We start from the raw sequence: 18,764 nt of genomic DNA, 5'->3' as shown, positions 1-18,764 counted from the left end.
CTAATACAGGGGGTTAAGAAAAATTCTTATCAAATACAAACAGACAGACTCCTCTCCATGGGGGGAGAAACTCCCCTTCCTCCATGAGTGTTTTAAAACAATATACAGTAATCAGGTTTCTCTACTAAGGGGTTGCTTCAAATCCCATTAAGACATCCTACAGAGCCCTGAGGGGTCTGCCACAAAAATCACAATTACCTCTTACCTTGTCTAGATTGTTAAATTTTAAGTAAGAATGCCTGCTGATGGGCTTGCCATTCAACTGCTGCCTGGCTTGGAAAGCCTATTGTAACAGGATCTATCATACATATGATGAATTGGGCTCAAGGCCATGAAGGTTCATGCTGCTAATCTCTTTTCTTTAGTGGTCTCAGGGTGCTACAAGATTCCTTTGCATATTGTTGGGCATGCTTTGATTGTGATTTCCTGCATGGCAGGGGGTTGGACTTGATGGCCCTTGTGGTCTCATCCAACTCCATGATTCTATGATTTTATGGTTATAAGGTTAGCTGCTGTGTGGGTGAGTGTCTTATCCCTGATTGGGTTTTCATGGCATGGTCTGGTCCAAACAACACCATTGTTTACTACCTTTTGGGGCTGGAAAAATGGACTTCCTAGTGCCTATGCCTTGTTTTCTGCTAGCAAAAATGATCAGATTTAATATACCATACAGCTCCATATAGAGACTTACACCAGCCACCTATATGCCCACAGCTTGCTTATATATATATATATATTCCAAAAAACAAACAAAACAAAAAAATAACACAGCAAACTATGATTTTACTATTTTACATAGGAGACTCCATTTTACTATGCGATTATATTTTATGTGCCTTGAGCTTCCATGGATTTGGTATCCATGCAAAGTCCTAAATCCAACTCCATATCGAGGGCCCACTATACTATTTTAAATTTAGGTTTGTGTTCCTTTGCCAGATCCCTTTTGTGGAGAAAATTCTCTCCTCGAAATTAGATACCAGAGGGCTATCCTTGCCAAGCCCCCTGTTCCCATTTCATGACTCCTTAATCAGCAGTTCATTTAGCTGCGAGACCCCTCAGCCTTCATACAGGTTGATGATAGTCTGCTACATGGAGTTGGGGTGATTTTTGAAGTCTCTAGACAAGTTCATCCTCAAAAGAAATCAGACTTAATTCTGACCACAGGCCCTGTTAACACAGAGTGCATCTATCTGTTAACACAGAGTGCATCTATGCTTCTGCATGGACTCACCAATGTCTGCGAGATAAAGGTTATTCCAGTGTCTTCTTTGCCTAACCATGGGATTAGTCTTATTTTACACAGGTTCACAGATGTTCCAGTAAAGAACTGCACATTGTTTTGAAATTTTAATTGGAGGTCAGACATTAACATTCCTCTTTCAGAGTGGTAAGTCTTAATTACTACAAATGAAATCACCTTAATATCACCTTCATTGCTATAACCAGTTGACAAGGTGATCAGTGATAGGCTGGAAGCTGCCATAGGTCCAGATTAGATCAGGTTCTATTCTGATTGATCACATAATCCACTGCTTAGGCAAGTTCTCATCAACTGCTTCAGGTTTTCAGTGGCTGACCTGCTATAGTCCATCCAAGATGACATTAAGAAGGGACTTGACCCAACATGGTTATAAGGCAGGTGTCTGCCATCACGTCGTTTCTGCTCCATACAAGAGCAGCTAGAATGGCAGCTATCCTCACATTAAGAGGCTGTTGAGGGGAGTTTTCCAACAGGGCCTGCCCACCAGACATCGTTTTCCATCTTGGGATGTGAACTCGGTCTTAAAGGCTCTGACGGTTGGGCCGATCAAGTCCCTTTGGGGTGCTTTCCTCAAACACCTCTCCCTCAAGGTTATCTTCCTCACGGCCATTCCCTCCGCCAGATGGGTGTCAGAGCTGGGGCCCTGTCGGTACGTAAAGACTTGTGTATTTTTAGGCCTGTCTCAGTGTGCCTTCATCCAGACCCTACCTTCGTGCCTAGGGTCAACTCAGCCTTTCAGGTGTCACAGGACATTCTCCTGCCTTCATTCTGCCCCGATCCTAAGAAGGACTTGGAAAAGACCTGGCACACATTGGATGTGTGCAGAGCCCTCAAAATCTACATCAAGAGGACTTCAACCTTAAGGTCATCTGAGATGTTCTTTTCCTTTCGCCTGGGCTCTTTGGGGTGCAAGGTACCAGTCTCGACTCTGAGTAGGTGAATCAGGTCTTGTATTCAAAAGAGCTACTGAACTCTTGATCTCACTCCACCCGAGGGGTTGATGGTGCACTCAACCAGGAGTGCATCTACCTCTGCAGCCTTGACCACTAGCACCTCCCTGTCAGATATTTGCAGGGTGGCCACATGGAAGTCGCCTTCATAAGACATTACAAACTGGACGTGTCTCAGTCCACTGAGGCGTCGTTTGAAAGGAGGTTCCTCCAACAGATTGTGTCGGGGGCCACAGTCTCCTAGCAGCATCTCCCTCCCAGTTCAAGAGGGCTTTTGTAAATCCCAGATTACAGGAGGACAGGACCCTCTCTGCTGGGAAAAGGAACGTTGGGTACTTACTGTGACACGTTCATTTCCTGCAGAGAAGGGTCCTGGCATCCTGCCTACCCGGGTGCTGCATGCGGCCTCCGACCCTGCTTGCCTGTTGGTGGCCCTGCCTTGTTCTTCTTCTTGTTGCTGGATTGGTTTTTCTGAGTTCTTGTTTGTTCTTGGACTAGTTTTTTCTAAGGTGTTCTAGTTAACCCTTAGCTGATGTTACTAAAGTTCAGTTCCTTGATTACCTTACTAGTCGCTTGGCTTGTTATTGACTGAGGCTCAGGGGGGCTAGCTCCTCCCTATATAGGGGCCGGTCTTTTGTTTATTGTCCCTGCCTACAGGAGCAAATAGGAGGAGCTAAACCCAGATTACAGGATGCCAGGACCCTTCTCTGCAGGAAATGAACGTGTCACGGTAAGTACCAAACGTTCCTTTTTCTCATTTTCTACTACTCTTTTCTCTGGGTTTGATTTTACATTAGTATTATTGAAAATTTCATTTCTGCTCTTGTTCATTAACTTTAATTTTTAACTTTTTTCTTCTCTTTCCCTATCCATATTTTTGAGGGGTTACTTATTTTCTTTTATATCTTATTGAATTAAATTTCTATCCACTCCCCATATCTTTTCCCAATATTTTACTATTGGTAACCATTTTTGTCAACTTTGTTTAATGAACTCATATTGATTATGGCTGTCTATTATTATTATTATTATTATTATTATTATTATTATTATTATTATTATTATTAGCTTTATTTATAAAGCACCGTAAATGTACACGGCGCTGTACAAAAACCAAATAAAATCCAGAATATATAAAAAGCCTGCCTATGGCATAGAGTCTGTCCATTTCTCTTGTTTCATTTAGTTTATGAAGCCAGTCATCTGTATTTAATGGTTCGTCTGTTTTTGCTATTATTAATCTTGCTGTTGTACCATATACAACATAATTAGCAAGTATGTTTTCTCGTCTTCCATTTTTAATATCGATGTCATATTCAATAAATACAGTTTGAGGGGGTTGTTTTGTTTTTGGGGGGAGATACTGTATTCTTAAAAAAAATTTTTTTTTGAATTATTTCATGAATTCTCCCCCCCCCCCAAATGTCTCTCAGAATGTGCGATCTAGTAAATTTATTTGTTTGGTACCATGCTTTTTCCCATGCTTCTAATGAAATTGAGTGACCAAAATCCCTTGCCTTTTTTAACATATACCTTTTACCATTTCTTGTTCCAATTCCCTATTAAGTAATAAATTGTAAAGTTTTGATATTTTTTGTGTGTCTATTTTCCATAATATTTCTTCTAATTCATTCTGGTTATTGCCTATACCCTCTTTTATTTCTCTCTCTTTTTTTTTTTTTTTGTAAATAATTAAACCAGTGGGTCTTCTTATTTTCTTTCATGAGTTCTTCTCTAATTTTAAGTTCTATATTTCCCTGATGGTTTATTTTTTATTAAATCTTTATATGTTAGCCATTTTTGTTCTTGTTCCCATCTGCCAAAAAAAGCCTCTTGGACTGAAATCTAGGAAGAAATTTTATTGTACAATTTCTTTTTTAGTTGTGTCCATATTGTTAGTATAGATTTCATAATACATCTGTATTTTAATATGCCAGTAAATTATTCTTTAATTTATGTGGGACAGACTTATAGTTCTTGGGCTTGAGAGATGAAGTGGAAAGCATAGGTCCAGTACTGAGGTTGGTGTCTCCAGCAGAGTTACATACTCCAGGTATTTTTTGAGCCAGAATTGAGGGGCAAGTGTGTGAAAGCTGGGGTGTGTGAGGGTGCTAGAAGATAGAGGCCCACAGACCTGACCTGGAATAAAGCAGCAATATTTTTGTGGTACATAGATGCCCATACAACCATATTATCCTGGGGCCGGATTCCTGCAGGCCTGGCTTCATCCCAAATTCTGTGCATTCATCTTTCAGTTCTGCCTCAAGCTGTTGGAGAGCAGGACCTTCCTTTGGTGATGGGTAGGCCAAAACCTTTTTCCTCTGTAAGTATTATTCTCTGTATTTCATGAATTTTCTCTTTTACTGCACAGGGGCCTACAGTCAAAGTGAACAGCAACCAGCGTTATGCCTCCACTGCTGTCACTGAGGCATTGATTCATGAGATTGCCAGCCATGTGAATGTCCCCTTGCAAGTAAGCATTGTGCCTCTTCAACCTCAAAACTATGCACTTGAGGACCATAGCCACTAGAGGGAGAGTTGGCTTATAGGTGGCTGTGCTTCTATAGGGAAACGAGAAGCCAGTACAGATCGAATATCCCTTATCTGAAATGCTTGGCATTAGAAGTGTTTTCGATTTCAGATGTTTTTGGATTTTGGAATACCTGTATTTGCATATACATGCATAATGAGATATCTTGGGGATAGGACCCAAGTCCAAACACAAAATTCATTTATGTTTCATATACTGTACACTTTATACACATAGCCTGAAGGTAATTTTATGCAATATTTTAATGATGTTTTGCATGAAACAAAGTTTGTGTGCACTGAACCATCAGACAGCAAACGTATCCCTGTTCCAGCCACCCATGAAGAAAGTTTTAGGTTTTGCAGTATTTGAGTTTTCAGAATTCCAGATAACAGACTCAACATTTACTCTGGAAACGTGTGTGGTTTCCAGAGCGATTTAAAAACAACAACAATAAGCATCCTCAACAATGGTTTCTTTTCATCCCGGAGAGAAGTGACCAGTGGGGTCCCACAGGGCTCTGTCCTGGGCCCAGTGCTATTCAACATCTTTATCAATGACTTGGATGACAGAATTGGAGGCGTACTTATCAAATTTGCAGATGACACCAAGTTAGGAGGAGTAGCTAATACCCCAGAGGACAGGATAAAATTCAAAATGACCTGAATAGACTAGAAAACTGGGCCAAAGCTAACAAAATGAAATTCAAAATGGAGAAATTTAAGGTTCTGTACTTAGGGTGGAAAAATGAAATGCACAGATATAGGATGGGGGACACCTGGCTGAATGAGACTACATATGAAAGGAATCTAGGAGTCCAAGTAGACCACAAGTTGAACATGAGTCAACAGTGCGATGTGGCAGCTAAAAAGGCCAATGCAATTTTAGGCTGCATCAATAAAAGTATAGTGTCTAGATCAAGGGAAGTAATAGTGCCACTGTATTCTGCCTGGGTCAGGCCCCACCTGGAATATTGCGTCCCGTTCTGGGCACCACAATTCAAAAAGGACATTGAGAAACTGGGAGTGTCCAGAGGAGGGCGACTAAAATGGTGAGAAGGTCTGGAAACCATGCCTAGAGAAGAACAACTTAGGGAGCTGGGGATGTTTAGCCTGGAGAAGAGAAGGTTAAGAGGTGATATGACAGCCCTGTTTAAATATTTGAAGGGATGTCATATTGAGGAGGGAGCAAGCTTGTTTTCTGCTTCTCCAGAGAACAGGACCCAGAACAATGGATGCAAGAGGAACTTCCTGACAGTAAGGGCTGTTCGACAGTGGAACACTTCCTCAGAGTGTAGTGGAGTCTCCTCCCTTGGAGGTCTTTAAGCAGAGGCTGGATGGCCATCTGTCGGGTATGCGTTGATTGAGAGTTCCTGCATGGCAGGGTATTGGACTAAGATGGCCCTTGTGGTCTCTTCCAACTCTACGATTCTATGAAGTAAAAAAAAATAATTAAAAAAATCAAAGTTGGTTAATGTCTTTCATTAGGACCACTAAAATAATACCGAAGGAGCACATAAGTGGTGCATGTTTTTGAGTCCTCCAGAATTCTTCATCAGGTATGAAGGCACAAAAATTAGATGGTGGGGAAGAATCAAAGTCTACAAATGGGACCTGGTGTTTTGGCCATTATGAGTCTCTGCAGCTGCAAGATGCATACAACAGGCTCAGTACAGAGAAGAAGCTTCTCTCTGTTCAAAGATGTTCTGGTTTCCCAGCCATTTTCCCTTGAGTGCCTGGAACACTTCTTCCCCATGTGTGTTCCTTGATGCTGGATTTGGATTTGTCACTGCCAAAGGTCATATCCCAAATATCTCCATTGTAAAGTTAAGTTCCAGCAGATCTGAATTGATTTTCCCTTGACTTATTGGTCAGCTAAACAGGTTTTGCTTGGGCTGTGCTAATGGCAAAGAGCTGTTTTATTCTTCTATAACATGGCTGTTGTAGGAAGTTATGGTTTGGATGCCAAAGAGCTGATTGATTCCCCTTTAATATATGAATATTGTAGGAATTCATGGTTCGGAATGACTCTCCATGTGGAACCACGATTGGGCCCATCCTGGCCTCCCGCCTTGGTTTGCGTGTTCTGGATATAGGTTGCCCACAGCTAGCCATGCACTCCATTCGCGAAATGTGTTGCACCTCAGGGGTCCTTCAATCGATCACTCTTTTCAAGGTAGGCATTGACTTGCAGTTTTGCCCAGAGGGTGGAGGAGAGAGGGATTTAATTTCTATTTACCAAGTATATTTATATTTATTATATTATAGTTATGTACTGCAATTGCTTTTGTTGTGTGCCTCCAAGTCATTTTTGACTTACAGTGACCCTATGGCAAAGCCATCATAGGATTTGTTTGGCAAGTTCCTTCAGAGGGGGTTTGCCATTGCCATTCTCTGAGGCTGAGAGCGTATCACTTGCCTATGGTCACCCATGGCCAAGCAGGGTATCGAACGCTGATTTTGAGTTATAGTCCAATGCTCAACCACTGCTGCAGTGGGCCCTTTGTATCCAATGGGGTTTGGTTGCAGGGCCCCCTGTGGATACCAAAATCTGTGGATGCTCAAGTTCCATTAAATACAATGGCATAGTAAAATAGTGTCCCTTATATAAAATGGCAAAATCAAAATTTGCTATTTGGAATGTATATTTATTTTGAATTTTTTCAAGCCATGGATGCTGGAATCTGTGGATAAATAATCTGTCAACACAGAGGGCCAACTGTACTTCTAAGGAAGCTCTCCCTTCCATTTTCTGTCCTCACAAGAGCACTGTGAGGTGGGTCAAGTTGGGAAAGTGATTGGCAAGGACATTAATTCCCATCACCAAACAAGCTCCTTGAATGGATATTTGCTGCCACATTGGGAGAGGTACCAAAATGAAGCAAGTGGAACAGCTAGGCTGTATTGCAGGGTGGTTTGCAAAAAATGAAGAGAGCCTGGCAGGCAAGAGCAGCATTCTCATATGTATTGAATATGTAACGTACTCAGTACATATGAAAATCCTGCTCTTACCTGTCAAACTCTCCTCATTTTCATATGTACTGAGCAGGGTTTTCATATATATACTGAGAGTGTGTGTGTGTGTGTATTTGAGGGTTGCACTCGGCTCCCTCCTACTTCCTCTTTTCTCTCCCCCTTGTCATCTTGTCTGTATGTTACCATGGCAGCGATGGAGGCCTTGAGTCAGTGATTGGTTTCCATGGCAACCCCATGCCTCACGATCCTCTGGCTGCCATGGTGACGCCATCCTATGTGTGTGTATGTGTCGACAGCTGCCCTGCTTCCTCCCCCTGAGGACCAGGCCCCCATCTTTCCTAGATCTGACTCCTCCCTTTCTTTCCCCTCTCTTTTCCTAGGGCTTCTTCGAGCTGTTTCCAGCACTGAACCAGGGTCTGCTGAGCAACTGATAGACACCTCCAAGGCAAGGAGAAGCTTGCCTGGTGCCTCCCTTCGACTTTCCCCAGGCTGGCTAACCATTAAAAACATTCAATCCAGTGACCTCTGTGACGTACAGAGGGTTTGTTGCCCGACTGCTTCTTGGTAGCTGCATGTTTTCATATCTCCCTATCTCTTCCCCAGAACAAACCTGACCCTACCTACTGTTGTGAGGTCAGTGAGGCTGTGGTGTGAAAGAGTTTGTCTTTGTACCTTTTGTGAAAATTTGGTTCAAGTGGGTGAAGCTTTAAAGGATAATACGCAATGATCTTGATGCCTCTTCAGATGGCACTGAATTTGTAGATGACAAGTGCTGATAAATGTCAGATGATGCATAGTTGCATTTCTCATCCCACTCCTACATCCTTTCTTTGCACACTCACCAGAGCTCTGAATTAGTTCCCAGCCTGTACAAAGACGTTCTCGCTAAAATGTCAGTGCAAGACATGGATTGTTGTTGCTGTGTGCCTTCAAGTTGTTTCTAACTTATGGCAGCCCTAAGGTGAACCTGTCATGGCGTTTCCTTGGCAAGACTTGTTGAGAGGGGGTTTGCCTTTGCTTTCCTCTGAAACTAAGAAAGAGTGACTTCCCAAGGTCATCTAATGGATTTGCATTGCTAGACGGGATTCAAATCCTGGTCCCCCAGTGTCCTAGTCCAACACTCAAATCAGTATACTGCACTAGGAAGATATTGCTATATAGACAAAACAATTAAATAAGGTGCACATTAGCAAGATGGTTTGCATGCATCAGGTTTGTGCTGATGTGTGTGCACCACAGTTACACCATTATGATAGTACAAGAATTTATTCTAGGGTGCATTGAACTCCAGTAAGCTGGTAGCCCATGTAATGATGTATGCAAACTATTTTATTCTGTCCTTGCTACTCAGTGGGTATCCCCCCCCCCCAGCTTTCACTATCACAGTAGAAAATGATGGTTTAAGTCCAAAATAGTGACCACAAGTGTATGCTGGACTAATGATATAATGCATCCATGTCTCAAGTAGAGCCTTCAGTGGTGGTTCTCTGCATTCAACAGTAATGCCATGAAAGTGGAAGGGAAATGGGGCAGAGTCTGGGTATACTGTACTCACTAACTGCCAGCTACCCACTGATCTTCCTCTGGTAGTGTACACTTCAAATATGTGAGGCCTAGTTCAGAGCTTCTCATATTTTGGCCCCTGGGGTATTTTAGTTATCACTTCCCATAATCCCTGGCCATGGTCAAGATGACTGGAGTTTCTGGGAATTGTATTCCAAAAAACTTGGAGGACCAGTTTGAGAACCAGCGTTATCTTTCTACACAGCCCTCCGAATCTTGAACTGCAGCTCCCAGCATCCCTCACCGTTGTCTGTATTATATGGGGCTGAGATATAGTCTGATAACAGAGTGACTCATGCCCCCCTGCAATAGGGGAAGGGCACAGCCAGCACCCTTGCAAGACTTTCTTCTTGAAACAGCCAGCAGTGGGAGCCCTGGTTCTCACCAACTCTTTCCCCAAATGTTCCCCCACTTTCTTTCCCCAAGTGAATTTGGACACTACTTTTGGACAAAAACTTCATACTTCCACTTTTAGTGACACCTCTGCTTTCCATGCTGAACACAAGGGCTGTGGAGGAAGATTACTCCCTTGTGTAGTTCAGTAGGTGGTGAAAGTCATTAAATAGTTCTTATTCTTAATGACTTTATATATTCAAGTTGGAAGAAAATTTTAAAAAAAATCACCTTGTCTGGTGTTTCTATTTTGGTGTTATTTTAGATAAAAATTACTTTGTATTTGTTTTCAGGGAAAACAGTAAAAACACACAACAGCTTGCCATAATTTGGAGCCTTCCATGTGTGTTGGACTACAAATCCCTTCATCCACTGTTGTCAAGATGGGAAAGTTTAGCATGTCTGTTTTGAAAGAGCGAATTGTGAATAGCTTTATTCTTATACAGGATGGGGAAGTTATGCTCAGTTGTGCCTGTCCCTTGGTTACACTTCAGTCTTTAAATGTGAGAAATGGCCAAGGTACAATTGGGGTATTGGGTGGGGAATGGGGGTTAAAGTCAAGGAAGACTTCTAGAACATGGCCACATAGCCCAAAAAAACTACAAAAAACTCAAGTCATTTATGCCAAGTGGATAGAATATGCTTTTTGGGGTTTAGGATTGTGTGATTCAGATATTTTAGTCTATAGCTCCTATCATTTGCCGGGCAACACATCCACTGGTCAAGGATTGTAAAAGATTTGTAGGGTACTAGTTTACCTACATTGGTTTTAATTCCCTGCATAATTGCTGAATATTGGAAGCAGCATCTGAAGCTGACTGTTGGTAGGCTATTGTGCTGGTTTATTTATTAAGTTCCTATCCAGCTTTTCTTCCAAGGAATTCAAGGTGGTGTATCTAGTTTTCCCAGAGCTTTATACCAACAAAAGCCTTGTGAGGCAAATGAAACTTAAGAAATGGTTTGGCACATGCTGAGTTGGATCTACTTAGAAGGAGAAACCATTCAGAATAGTTGATTGTAAAACCCACAATCTCCTATTTAAATAGAGGAAGTGCTTTGCTCATTTCCTAGGATGCTTTTCTCTGGGCTCTTTAGGTATGTCAGGTCTGTAGGAGAAGAAGTGGGCTGTGAAATAAGAGGTGGTTTTATCTTAACTAACTCACGGCTGGGGAATATGTGGCACTCAGGATGTTGCTGAACTGTAATCTCCATTGATCTTATCCACCAGTGTCAATGGTGAGGCGTGATTGGGGTTGCAGTCAGCCTCATCTGGTTCCCCATAGCTGCTGTAAGTGTGTTTGACCATTTACCTGCTGAACGTTTTAGGAAAATTTTGTTTGCTCTTGCACAATGCCAGTGCATTTGGGCACAATGTGTATCTCTTAGGAAATACATTTGACTCTTTCTTATCGCAATTCATTTGCATCCTTTACAACAGTAGAGCAAATGGAGCTTGGGGGGATGTCTGAAAACAGATTGCATTGCAGGTGTTATTGGGTTGTGCCCTATGGAAGCAAGCATTCCCAACAGAAAAAGGCTGATTCGTTACTGATATGCATGATCCTTGGAAAGAATTTGAGCAGCGGATGAAATAATGTTGCGTTGGTGTTATGTTGGTGCGAGGTGCAGGGTGACCAGACATCATCCTTTTCCAAGGCACATCCTCCATTTCAACCTTTCTGTCCAGATCCTCCACTAACTACCAAGAAGCATGGATTTATATTCATAGGAGTGTTCTTTAACCTTTATTTGGTTATGTCTTCCCTTTTCCTGGAATGTCTTTCATTTTACAGTGCCTTGCCCTCCTTTGCGGTGAGGACTGCTCACCCTGCCTACCTTTCAACCATCTCTGTCCAGGAGGAATTCCATAATGTCCTCCACGTGGAGCATGACTAAGAAGCACGAATTTACATTAACAGGAATGTTCTCTAGCTTTTATTTGATCATGCCCTACATTTTCCTGGAATGCCCTATATCGGGGATCCCAAAACTTTGGTCCTCCAACTCCCAGGAGCCCCAGCCAGCTTGGTCAACAGTAAGGAATTCTGGAAGCTGAAGCCCAAAACATCTGGAGGAGCAAAGTTTGGGAATCACTGCTGTGCCCTCCTTTGCTTTGAGGACACATCTGGTCACCCTGTCTACCATCTGTCCTGTCAGCCCACTGTCCAGGAGGAAGTCCAAAAATGTCTTACACTCTTGAGCCTGACCAAGAAGCATTCATTTGCATTTCTTCAGGAGTTTTTTTACGTGAAGGAGATTGGGAGTTTATCCCATTAATATCCTGGAAATAAATGAGTAATTACGTGAAACGATTTCACTCGACATCATGGTCTCAAAGGAGCATTAATGCGCATCTATATACTTTTGGGATTTCAGCGATAGTGCAATCCCAATATCTCTTTATTTGTGCAATTGCATGTGATAATCATTCGTGCAATTACCTGTCATTTTTGTTTTATTTGCACTTTAATCCCTCTTTATGCCAAAATAAGCCCCAGTGTGATAAACTTGAGTGTTTTGAGCTTTTCTTTGGTCCTGTCCTCCGTTTTGTGGTGATGGTGAGGAGAGGACACATCTGGCCACCCTTCTGCAGTTGTAGGCAAGCTTGCGGTCTTCAGTATCTCCAGAACACTGAACGGTCGAGGCGAGGGCGTCCTCTTATATAGGAGAGGGCGTGGCCAAGTGAGGGAGGCGTGTCCTTTTCCTGCGTGGTGATAGGCTGTTCCCGTCCAATCCCCGGGGCAGGCCTAGAGTGTTACTTTGCATGTTGAATGCGATTGGTCGACCCAGGGGGGAGGAGGGCGGGTGCGCGCGCCAGGCAAGCAAGGAAGGAGGCGCGCGCTTGGTGTTGCTGCTGCTGGTCTCTCGCTGTGGGTCCGCTAAGTGCCATGGTGGTGCAGCGTCCGTGGAGGCGGCGGCTGCCGGGGCTGTAAGTGCAGGGGAGCCTCCAGCAGCAGCAGAAGCCGGGGGCATGGGGCGGTGGCCGGGCCTGGGCTGCTGCATCCTCCTCCCCACCTGGCTCCTGCTTTTGCTGCAGCTGCTGCTCCAGCCACCTGCAGTCCTTGCAGCCCAGGACCGTCCCTTGCAAGTGCTGCACGGTAAGGGAAAACGCCCGGTGGAAGGGGGGCTGAGAGAGAGGGGAGAAGCCCCTTGGCTCCGGATGCTGGAAGCCTTGCCTTGGAGGCAGGCAGGGTGGCCAGATGGGTCCTCCCCTCACCACTGCAAAGGAGGCCCGGGCACCGCCAGGGAAAAGGCTGCCAAACGCTCACACAAATGGAAATGCATGCTTCCTAGTCAAGCTCCAGAATGGAGGGCCTGCTGGGGTTCCTCCTGGGCAGAGGGGTGGCAGGCAAGCAGGGGGACCCCCGCAAAGGAGGCCCAGGCACCGCGAAGAGGAGGACAGGCAAGAAAAAGGGAGGACGTGACCCAGGACAAGCCTCACAAGGCTCAAGCAAATGTCAACCCATGCTTCTTAGTCCTGCTCAAAATGGAAGACATGCTGGAATTCCTCCTGGAGAGAAGGTGGAAACGGAGGACGTGCCTGGTCTCCCGGCAGGCGATGCTTCAGCTCCCTGGGTCCCATATGGCTGCGCCTCCCTTGGCCCTGCCTGCTTCCCTTCCTCTCTGCCCAAATAAAGCTGTTTGGAAAAGGACTAGCCCTGGTTTGGATAGCAGACAGGGGTGCTGCTGGGGAAATGTTAGGGCCGGAGGACCAGACGTCCTCCTTTTCCAGGACACGCCCTCCATTTCAACTTTCCGTCCGGGAGGAATTCCCAAATGTCCTCCATTTGGAGCAGGACTAACAAGCACGAGTTTATATTCATAGGAGTGTTTTGTAGCCTTTAGTTGCCCTCCATTTTTTTGGGATGTCCTCCATTTTGAGCATGATTAAGAAGCACGGGTTTGCATTTATATGAGTATTTTGTAGCTTTTTTAAATCATGTCTCCATTTCTTTCCGGAATGCCCTCCATTTTGAACATGACTAAGAAACATGCACTTACATTTCTATGAGTGTTTTGGGGTTTTATTTGCTCAAGTCCTCCATTTTTTTCCTTCAACATCCTCCATTTTGCAGTGCCTCGTCCTCCTTTGCCGTGAGGACATCTGATCCCCTTGTATTAGGAGCTTCTCGAGGGGGAAAAGGGATGGGGGAGCCCTTCTCCGTTGCCCTTTCTGTGAGCTCTTCCACGAAAAGGCAGGGCTGGGAATCCCTGGTCTTTCCAAACCATGAAGCATCGGCCACCAGCGCCTGCATCCCTTCCTCGCCCCGGCTGACCAGGTGGGATGACTGCGAAGGAGGACGAGGCACCACAAAACGGAGGACATTCCAGAACAAAAGTGGAGGACATGGCCCAATAAAAGCTCAAAACAGTCCTACAAATATAAATGCATGTTTCTTAGTCAGGCTCCAAAGGGAGTCCTGCTCCAAATTTTGGGAATCCTCCTGGACAGAAGGCTGAAATGGAGGACATGGCCTGGAAAAGGAGGGCCTCTGCTGACCCTGTCTTTGTCCCCCAGCCACCCGCTCCCATGGGTTGAGTCCCCTGCAGTTCCTCCCTTCCCCACCACCGCCTTCCTCCCTGAAGCCTCTGCAAGAACGGAGTTTCCCCCTTCTTTCTGTGCAGGAGGGAAGGAGAGGCCCTTTGCTAGGACAGCTTCACTCCGTTTTAACGCTCACTTGGGTATGCTTTTAATGGTGTCCTTTTGCATTGCAGGTCCCTTTGAATCCCAGTATTGGGGGGGAAAGCAGATAATTATTACCCCGCTTTCCCCGCAAAAGTGGGACTCAAAGTGGCTTACAATGTAAAAGGACACCACTGAAAACATAACAGAGCAGAGCATTAAAAGACAATTAAGATTAAACTGTCATTGTTAATTAATGAAGAAATCCTTCCTGGGTCTGCTTGTTGCTGGTGCTTCCTTGTTTGCAAGATGGATCCACATGGGTCACTTTGCAGCTGGAAATGGCATGATGATGATGATGATGATGATCTGTTTCTCCTATAATAATTATTATTCCTTTCTATTTCTTCAATGATGATGATGATAAGTATTTTTACTCTCCCTCTTCTCCCTTGCAGGGCTGAATATTCTTCCCTCACCTTACTTTCTCTCTGGGTATCAGTGTCTCCTTGCCCTCTTTTTCCTCCATGAGTGCCAATTCAGCCCCCGCCAAAGTGATATTGTCACCATTTTGCGTGGCAGCCTGTTAGGTGAACGTCACAGCTTTTTCAGGCTCGCCTTGTCTCTCTCTTTTTCCCGCCCCCATTTACTTCCAGAATAGCGCTCTTTCTCGCTCTCTTTTCTCCTCTCTCTCATGTTTTCTTCCTTCATTCAGTCACTGACGTCATTCTGGCTGGGCCTTTCTCTTCTCCATCCTTTCTGCTTCCCATTTTGCAGCCGAACCCATCTGGCTGTTGCAAACCTCAGCTGTACATGCTTTAGCAGGAATGCTGAGAGGGACTCCTTCTAGGAAATGACCACTGAGGTCTCCTTCATCTTTTTCCCCCTCACCACACCCCCATTGCCAACTGCATGCCCCTCACATATGGTGAGGAGGTGTAGCCCAGGTTCCTTTCTGGGTCTGATTATTGATTTTTGCTTTTTTATTGGTGCTTTCTTATTTGCAAAATGGAGCCATAGGGCACTTTTATGAGCTTGCAGCTAGAAATGGCACAGGCAGGTCAGTTATCCTCTTTGCTTGTGTGTATTGTGTGCCTTCAAATTGCTTCCAACTTATAATGACCCGAAGGTGACCCTATCATGGCGTTTTCTTGGCAAGATTTGTTCAAAGGAGGTTTCCTATTGCCTTCTCCTGAGGCTGAGAGAGTGTAACTTGCCCAAGGTCACCTAGTGGGTTTCAGGGCCGAGCAGGGAATCGAATCCTGGTCTCCAGAGCTGTAGCCCAACACTCAAACCACTGCATCAATCTGGCTCTACCTCTTTGGTTAGCATCCCTCACATTTGGGCATGGCAGCTTCTTATATTGGAGTGGGCAAGCTGTGGTTCCTCAGTGTTGGACTGTGATTTCCATCAGCCCTAGCCAGGATAGCCAGTGGTGAGGAGTGTTGGGAGCTGCAGTTCAGCAGCACCTGAAGGGCCATGCTTTGCTCACACCTGTGATATATTCTTGGGTTGAGATTGTTGTTTCGAACCTATGGTGACCCTAAGGTGAAACTATCATGGGGCTTTCTTGGCAAGATTCGTTCAGAGGAGGTTTGCCATTGCCTTCCCCTGAGGATAAGAGTATGTGACTTGCCCAAGGTCACCCAGTGGGTTTCATGGCCAAGCAGGGAATCAGACCCCGGCCTCAAGAATAGTAGTCCAATGCCCAAACCACTACACCACACTGGTTGAGTACTTCAGCATTAAACCAACTGTGTTCCTAAAGAAGATGGATGGATAACAACCCCTTATGTTTATATGTGAACTGAGTATGTCTTATGGGTACTTGATCCTGAGAAATCCTCTTCTAGGATATTTCTTCTGACAAAATTGCTGCCTTTTTTTAGATGAGGTTTCACCATGTATCTCTCGCCAAGATGTTTTTGGACTATAGTTCCTATCATTTCTCACCATGTTGGCTGGGGCTTATAGATATTGTCAATCTGGATAGCCCCGTGATATCCATCACAGTTTTATGATTATCAAAAGGGCAAAGTTTTTGCTTGTCAGCTTTGAGGAAGAAACCATTAGCATTTGGAAATGCTACCTGTATATTCTGTGTCTGAAAAGTGGTATCAGCTTTTGTTCTCGGTTTCCTTACTGCATTTTGGCATGGAATGATTGTCTGAGGTCATCTTCTTACTCTTTGACTTAGTTATGAAGTTCTTTGACGAACAATTTCATAGAATCATAGAGTTGGAAGAGACCACAAAGGCCATCCAGTCCAACCCCCTGCCATGCAGGAAATCACAATCAAAGCATCCCCGACAGATGGCCATCCAGCCTCTGTTTGAAGACTTCTAAGGAAGGAGACTCCACTACACTCCGAGGGAGTTTGCTCCACTGTCGAACTGCCCTCACTGTCAGGGAGTTCCTCCTAATGTTGAGGTGGAATCTGTTTTCCTGTAGCTTGCATCCATTGCTCCATGTTCTAGTCTCTAGCAGCAGAAAACAAGCTTGCTCTCTCCTCAATATGACATCCCTTCAAATATTTAAACAGGGCTATCGTATCACCTCTTAACCTTCTCTTCTCCAGGCTAAACATCCCCAGCTCCCTAAGTCGTTCTTCATAGGGCATGGTTTCCAGACCCTTCACCATTTTAGTCGCCCTCCTCTGGACACTCTCCAGTTTCTCATTGTCCTTTTTGAATTGTGGTGCCCAGAACTGGACACAATATTCCAGGTGGGGCCTGACCAAAGCAGAATACAGTGGCACTATTACTTCCCTTGATCTAGACACTATACTTTTATTGATGCAGCCTAAAATCGCATTGGCCTTGTTAGCTGCTGCATTGCACTGCTGACTCATATTCAACTGATGGTCTACTTGGACTCCTAGATCCCTTTCACACGTAGTTTCATTCAGCCAGGTGTCCCCCATCCTATATCTGTGCATTTCATTTTTTTTGCCCTAAGTGCAGTACCTTACATTTCTCCGTGTTGAATTTCATTTTGTTAGCTTTGGCCCAGTTTTCTAGTCTGTTCAGGTCATTTTGAATCTTGATCCTGTCCTCTGGGGTATTAGCTTCTCCTCCTAATTTGGTGTCATCTGCAAATTTGATAAGTATGCCCCCAATTTTGTCCTCCAAGTCATTAATAAAGATGTTGAATAGCACTGGGCCCAGGACAGAACCCTGTGGGACCCCCCTGGTCACTTCTCACCAGGTTGAAAAAGAGCCATTGTTGAGCACCCTTTGGGTTCGGCCGGTCAACCAATTACAAATCCATGTAACAGTTACTTTGTCTAGCCCACATTTTACAAGCTTGTTTGCAAGAATATCATGGGGAACTTTGTCAAAGGCCTTACTGAAATCAAGATATACTATATCTACAGCATTCCCTTCATCTACCAAGCTGGTAATTTTATCAAAGAAAGAGATAAAGTTTTTCTGGCATGACTTGTTTCTCTGAAACCCATGTTGACTTTTTGTGATTATGGAATTGCTTTCTAGATGTTCACAGACTCTTTTTTATGATCTGCTCTAGAATCTTTCCTGGTATAGATGTCAGATTAACTGGATGATAATTGTTTGGATCCTCTTTTTTCCCCTTTTTGAAGATGGGGACAACGTTTGCCCTCCTCCAGTCTGCTGGGACTTCTCCTATTCTCCAGGAGTTTTCAAAGATTATTGCCAGTGGCTCTGATATTACATTTGCCAGCTCTTTTAATACCCTTGGATATAGTTCCTCTGGTCCTGGAGACTTATATTCGTTTAGGTTAAATAAATATTCCTGTACTATCACTTATTCTGTGCTGAAATACCTCTTTTCTGTCCTCTGCTCCATTATCCTCAGGTTGAGTTCCCTTTGCCTTTTCTGAGAAGACTGAGGCAAAGAAAGTGTTGAGCAATTCTGCCTTTTCTCTGTCCTCTGTTAGCATTTTGCCATCTTCTGCACGCAGTGGCCCTACAGTTTCCTTCTTCTTCCTTTTGCTGCAGACATATCCAAAAAAGCCCCTTTTGTTGTTCTTAACCTCTCTAGCAAGCCTGAGTTCATTCTGTGCCTTGGCTTTTCTGACTTTACCCCTACACAGGCTTGCTGTTTGTTTGAATTCCTCTTTGGTGATTTCCCCCTTTTTCCATTTCTTATACATGTTCCGTTTGAAACTTAGCTCAGTTGATTTCTTGACTGAGGAGGCTGCATCGGGGATGTGGAGTTGTTGAAATGGGAAAATATTTCCTCCCACAAACCTGATGGTTTTGTAAGTATGAGTGAATATCTTGGCAGTCTGGACTTTAATACAGGGGAATGACAGTGGGAGGCTTATGTTGGTATGTATCTTGAAGTCCCAAATAGGTAATGTAATTGAAACAGGGAGACTATGCTATATATAAAATCTAAAAGAGGTGAAATGGCCAAATAAGGGGAAAATGTTGTAAGACTTTGGAGAAATTGTGTCCAATTTGATTACCTCCCTACCGTG

The 18,764-nt window shown here is 44.2% G+C and overlaps 2 protein-coding genes across 3 annotated transcripts in view; both read left to right on the top strand.

Moving 5' to 3' along the window:
* The window catches only part of LOC121916651 (aspartyl aminopeptidase), a 30,286-nt gene extending 21,767 nt beyond the window's left edge, over positions 1-8,519 (top strand). Inside the window, exons 13-15 of the mRNA XM_042441964.1 lie at positions 4,586-4,687; positions 6,752-6,919; positions 8,100-8,519. Coding sequence (XP_042297898.1) covers positions 4,586-4,687; positions 6,752-6,919; positions 8,100-8,150 — 321 coding nt within the window. The 3' untranslated portion in view covers positions 8,151-8,519. The remainder of the gene's footprint in view (positions 1-4,585; positions 4,688-6,751; positions 6,920-8,099) is intronic.
* Positions 8,520-12,488: 3,969 nt separating this feature from the next.
* The window catches only part of PTPRN (protein tyrosine phosphatase receptor type N), a 62,129-nt gene continuing 55,853 nt past the window's right edge, over positions 12,489-18,764 (top strand). The window contains exon 1 of one of the 2 annotated variants that reach the window (XM_042479086.1): positions 12,489-12,773. In XM_042479086.1, the coding sequence (XP_042335020.1) occupies positions 12,647-12,773 (127 nt within the window). In that variant the 5' untranslated portion in view covers positions 12,489-12,646. The remainder of the gene's footprint in view (positions 12,774-18,764) is intronic. The other variant, XM_042479095.1, reaches the window with a different exon arrangement.

This window comes from Sceloporus undulatus, chromosome 1 (genome assembly GCF_019175285.1).
Source record: "Sceloporus undulatus isolate JIND9_A2432 ecotype Alabama chromosome 1, SceUnd_v1.1, whole genome shotgun sequence".
NCBI classification, from domain to species: Eukaryota; Metazoa; Chordata; class Lepidosauria; order Squamata; family Phrynosomatidae; genus Sceloporus; species Sceloporus undulatus.
The sequence above is the reverse complement of the archived record's forward strand: the minus strand, read 5'-3'. Positions and strand labels throughout refer to the sequence as shown.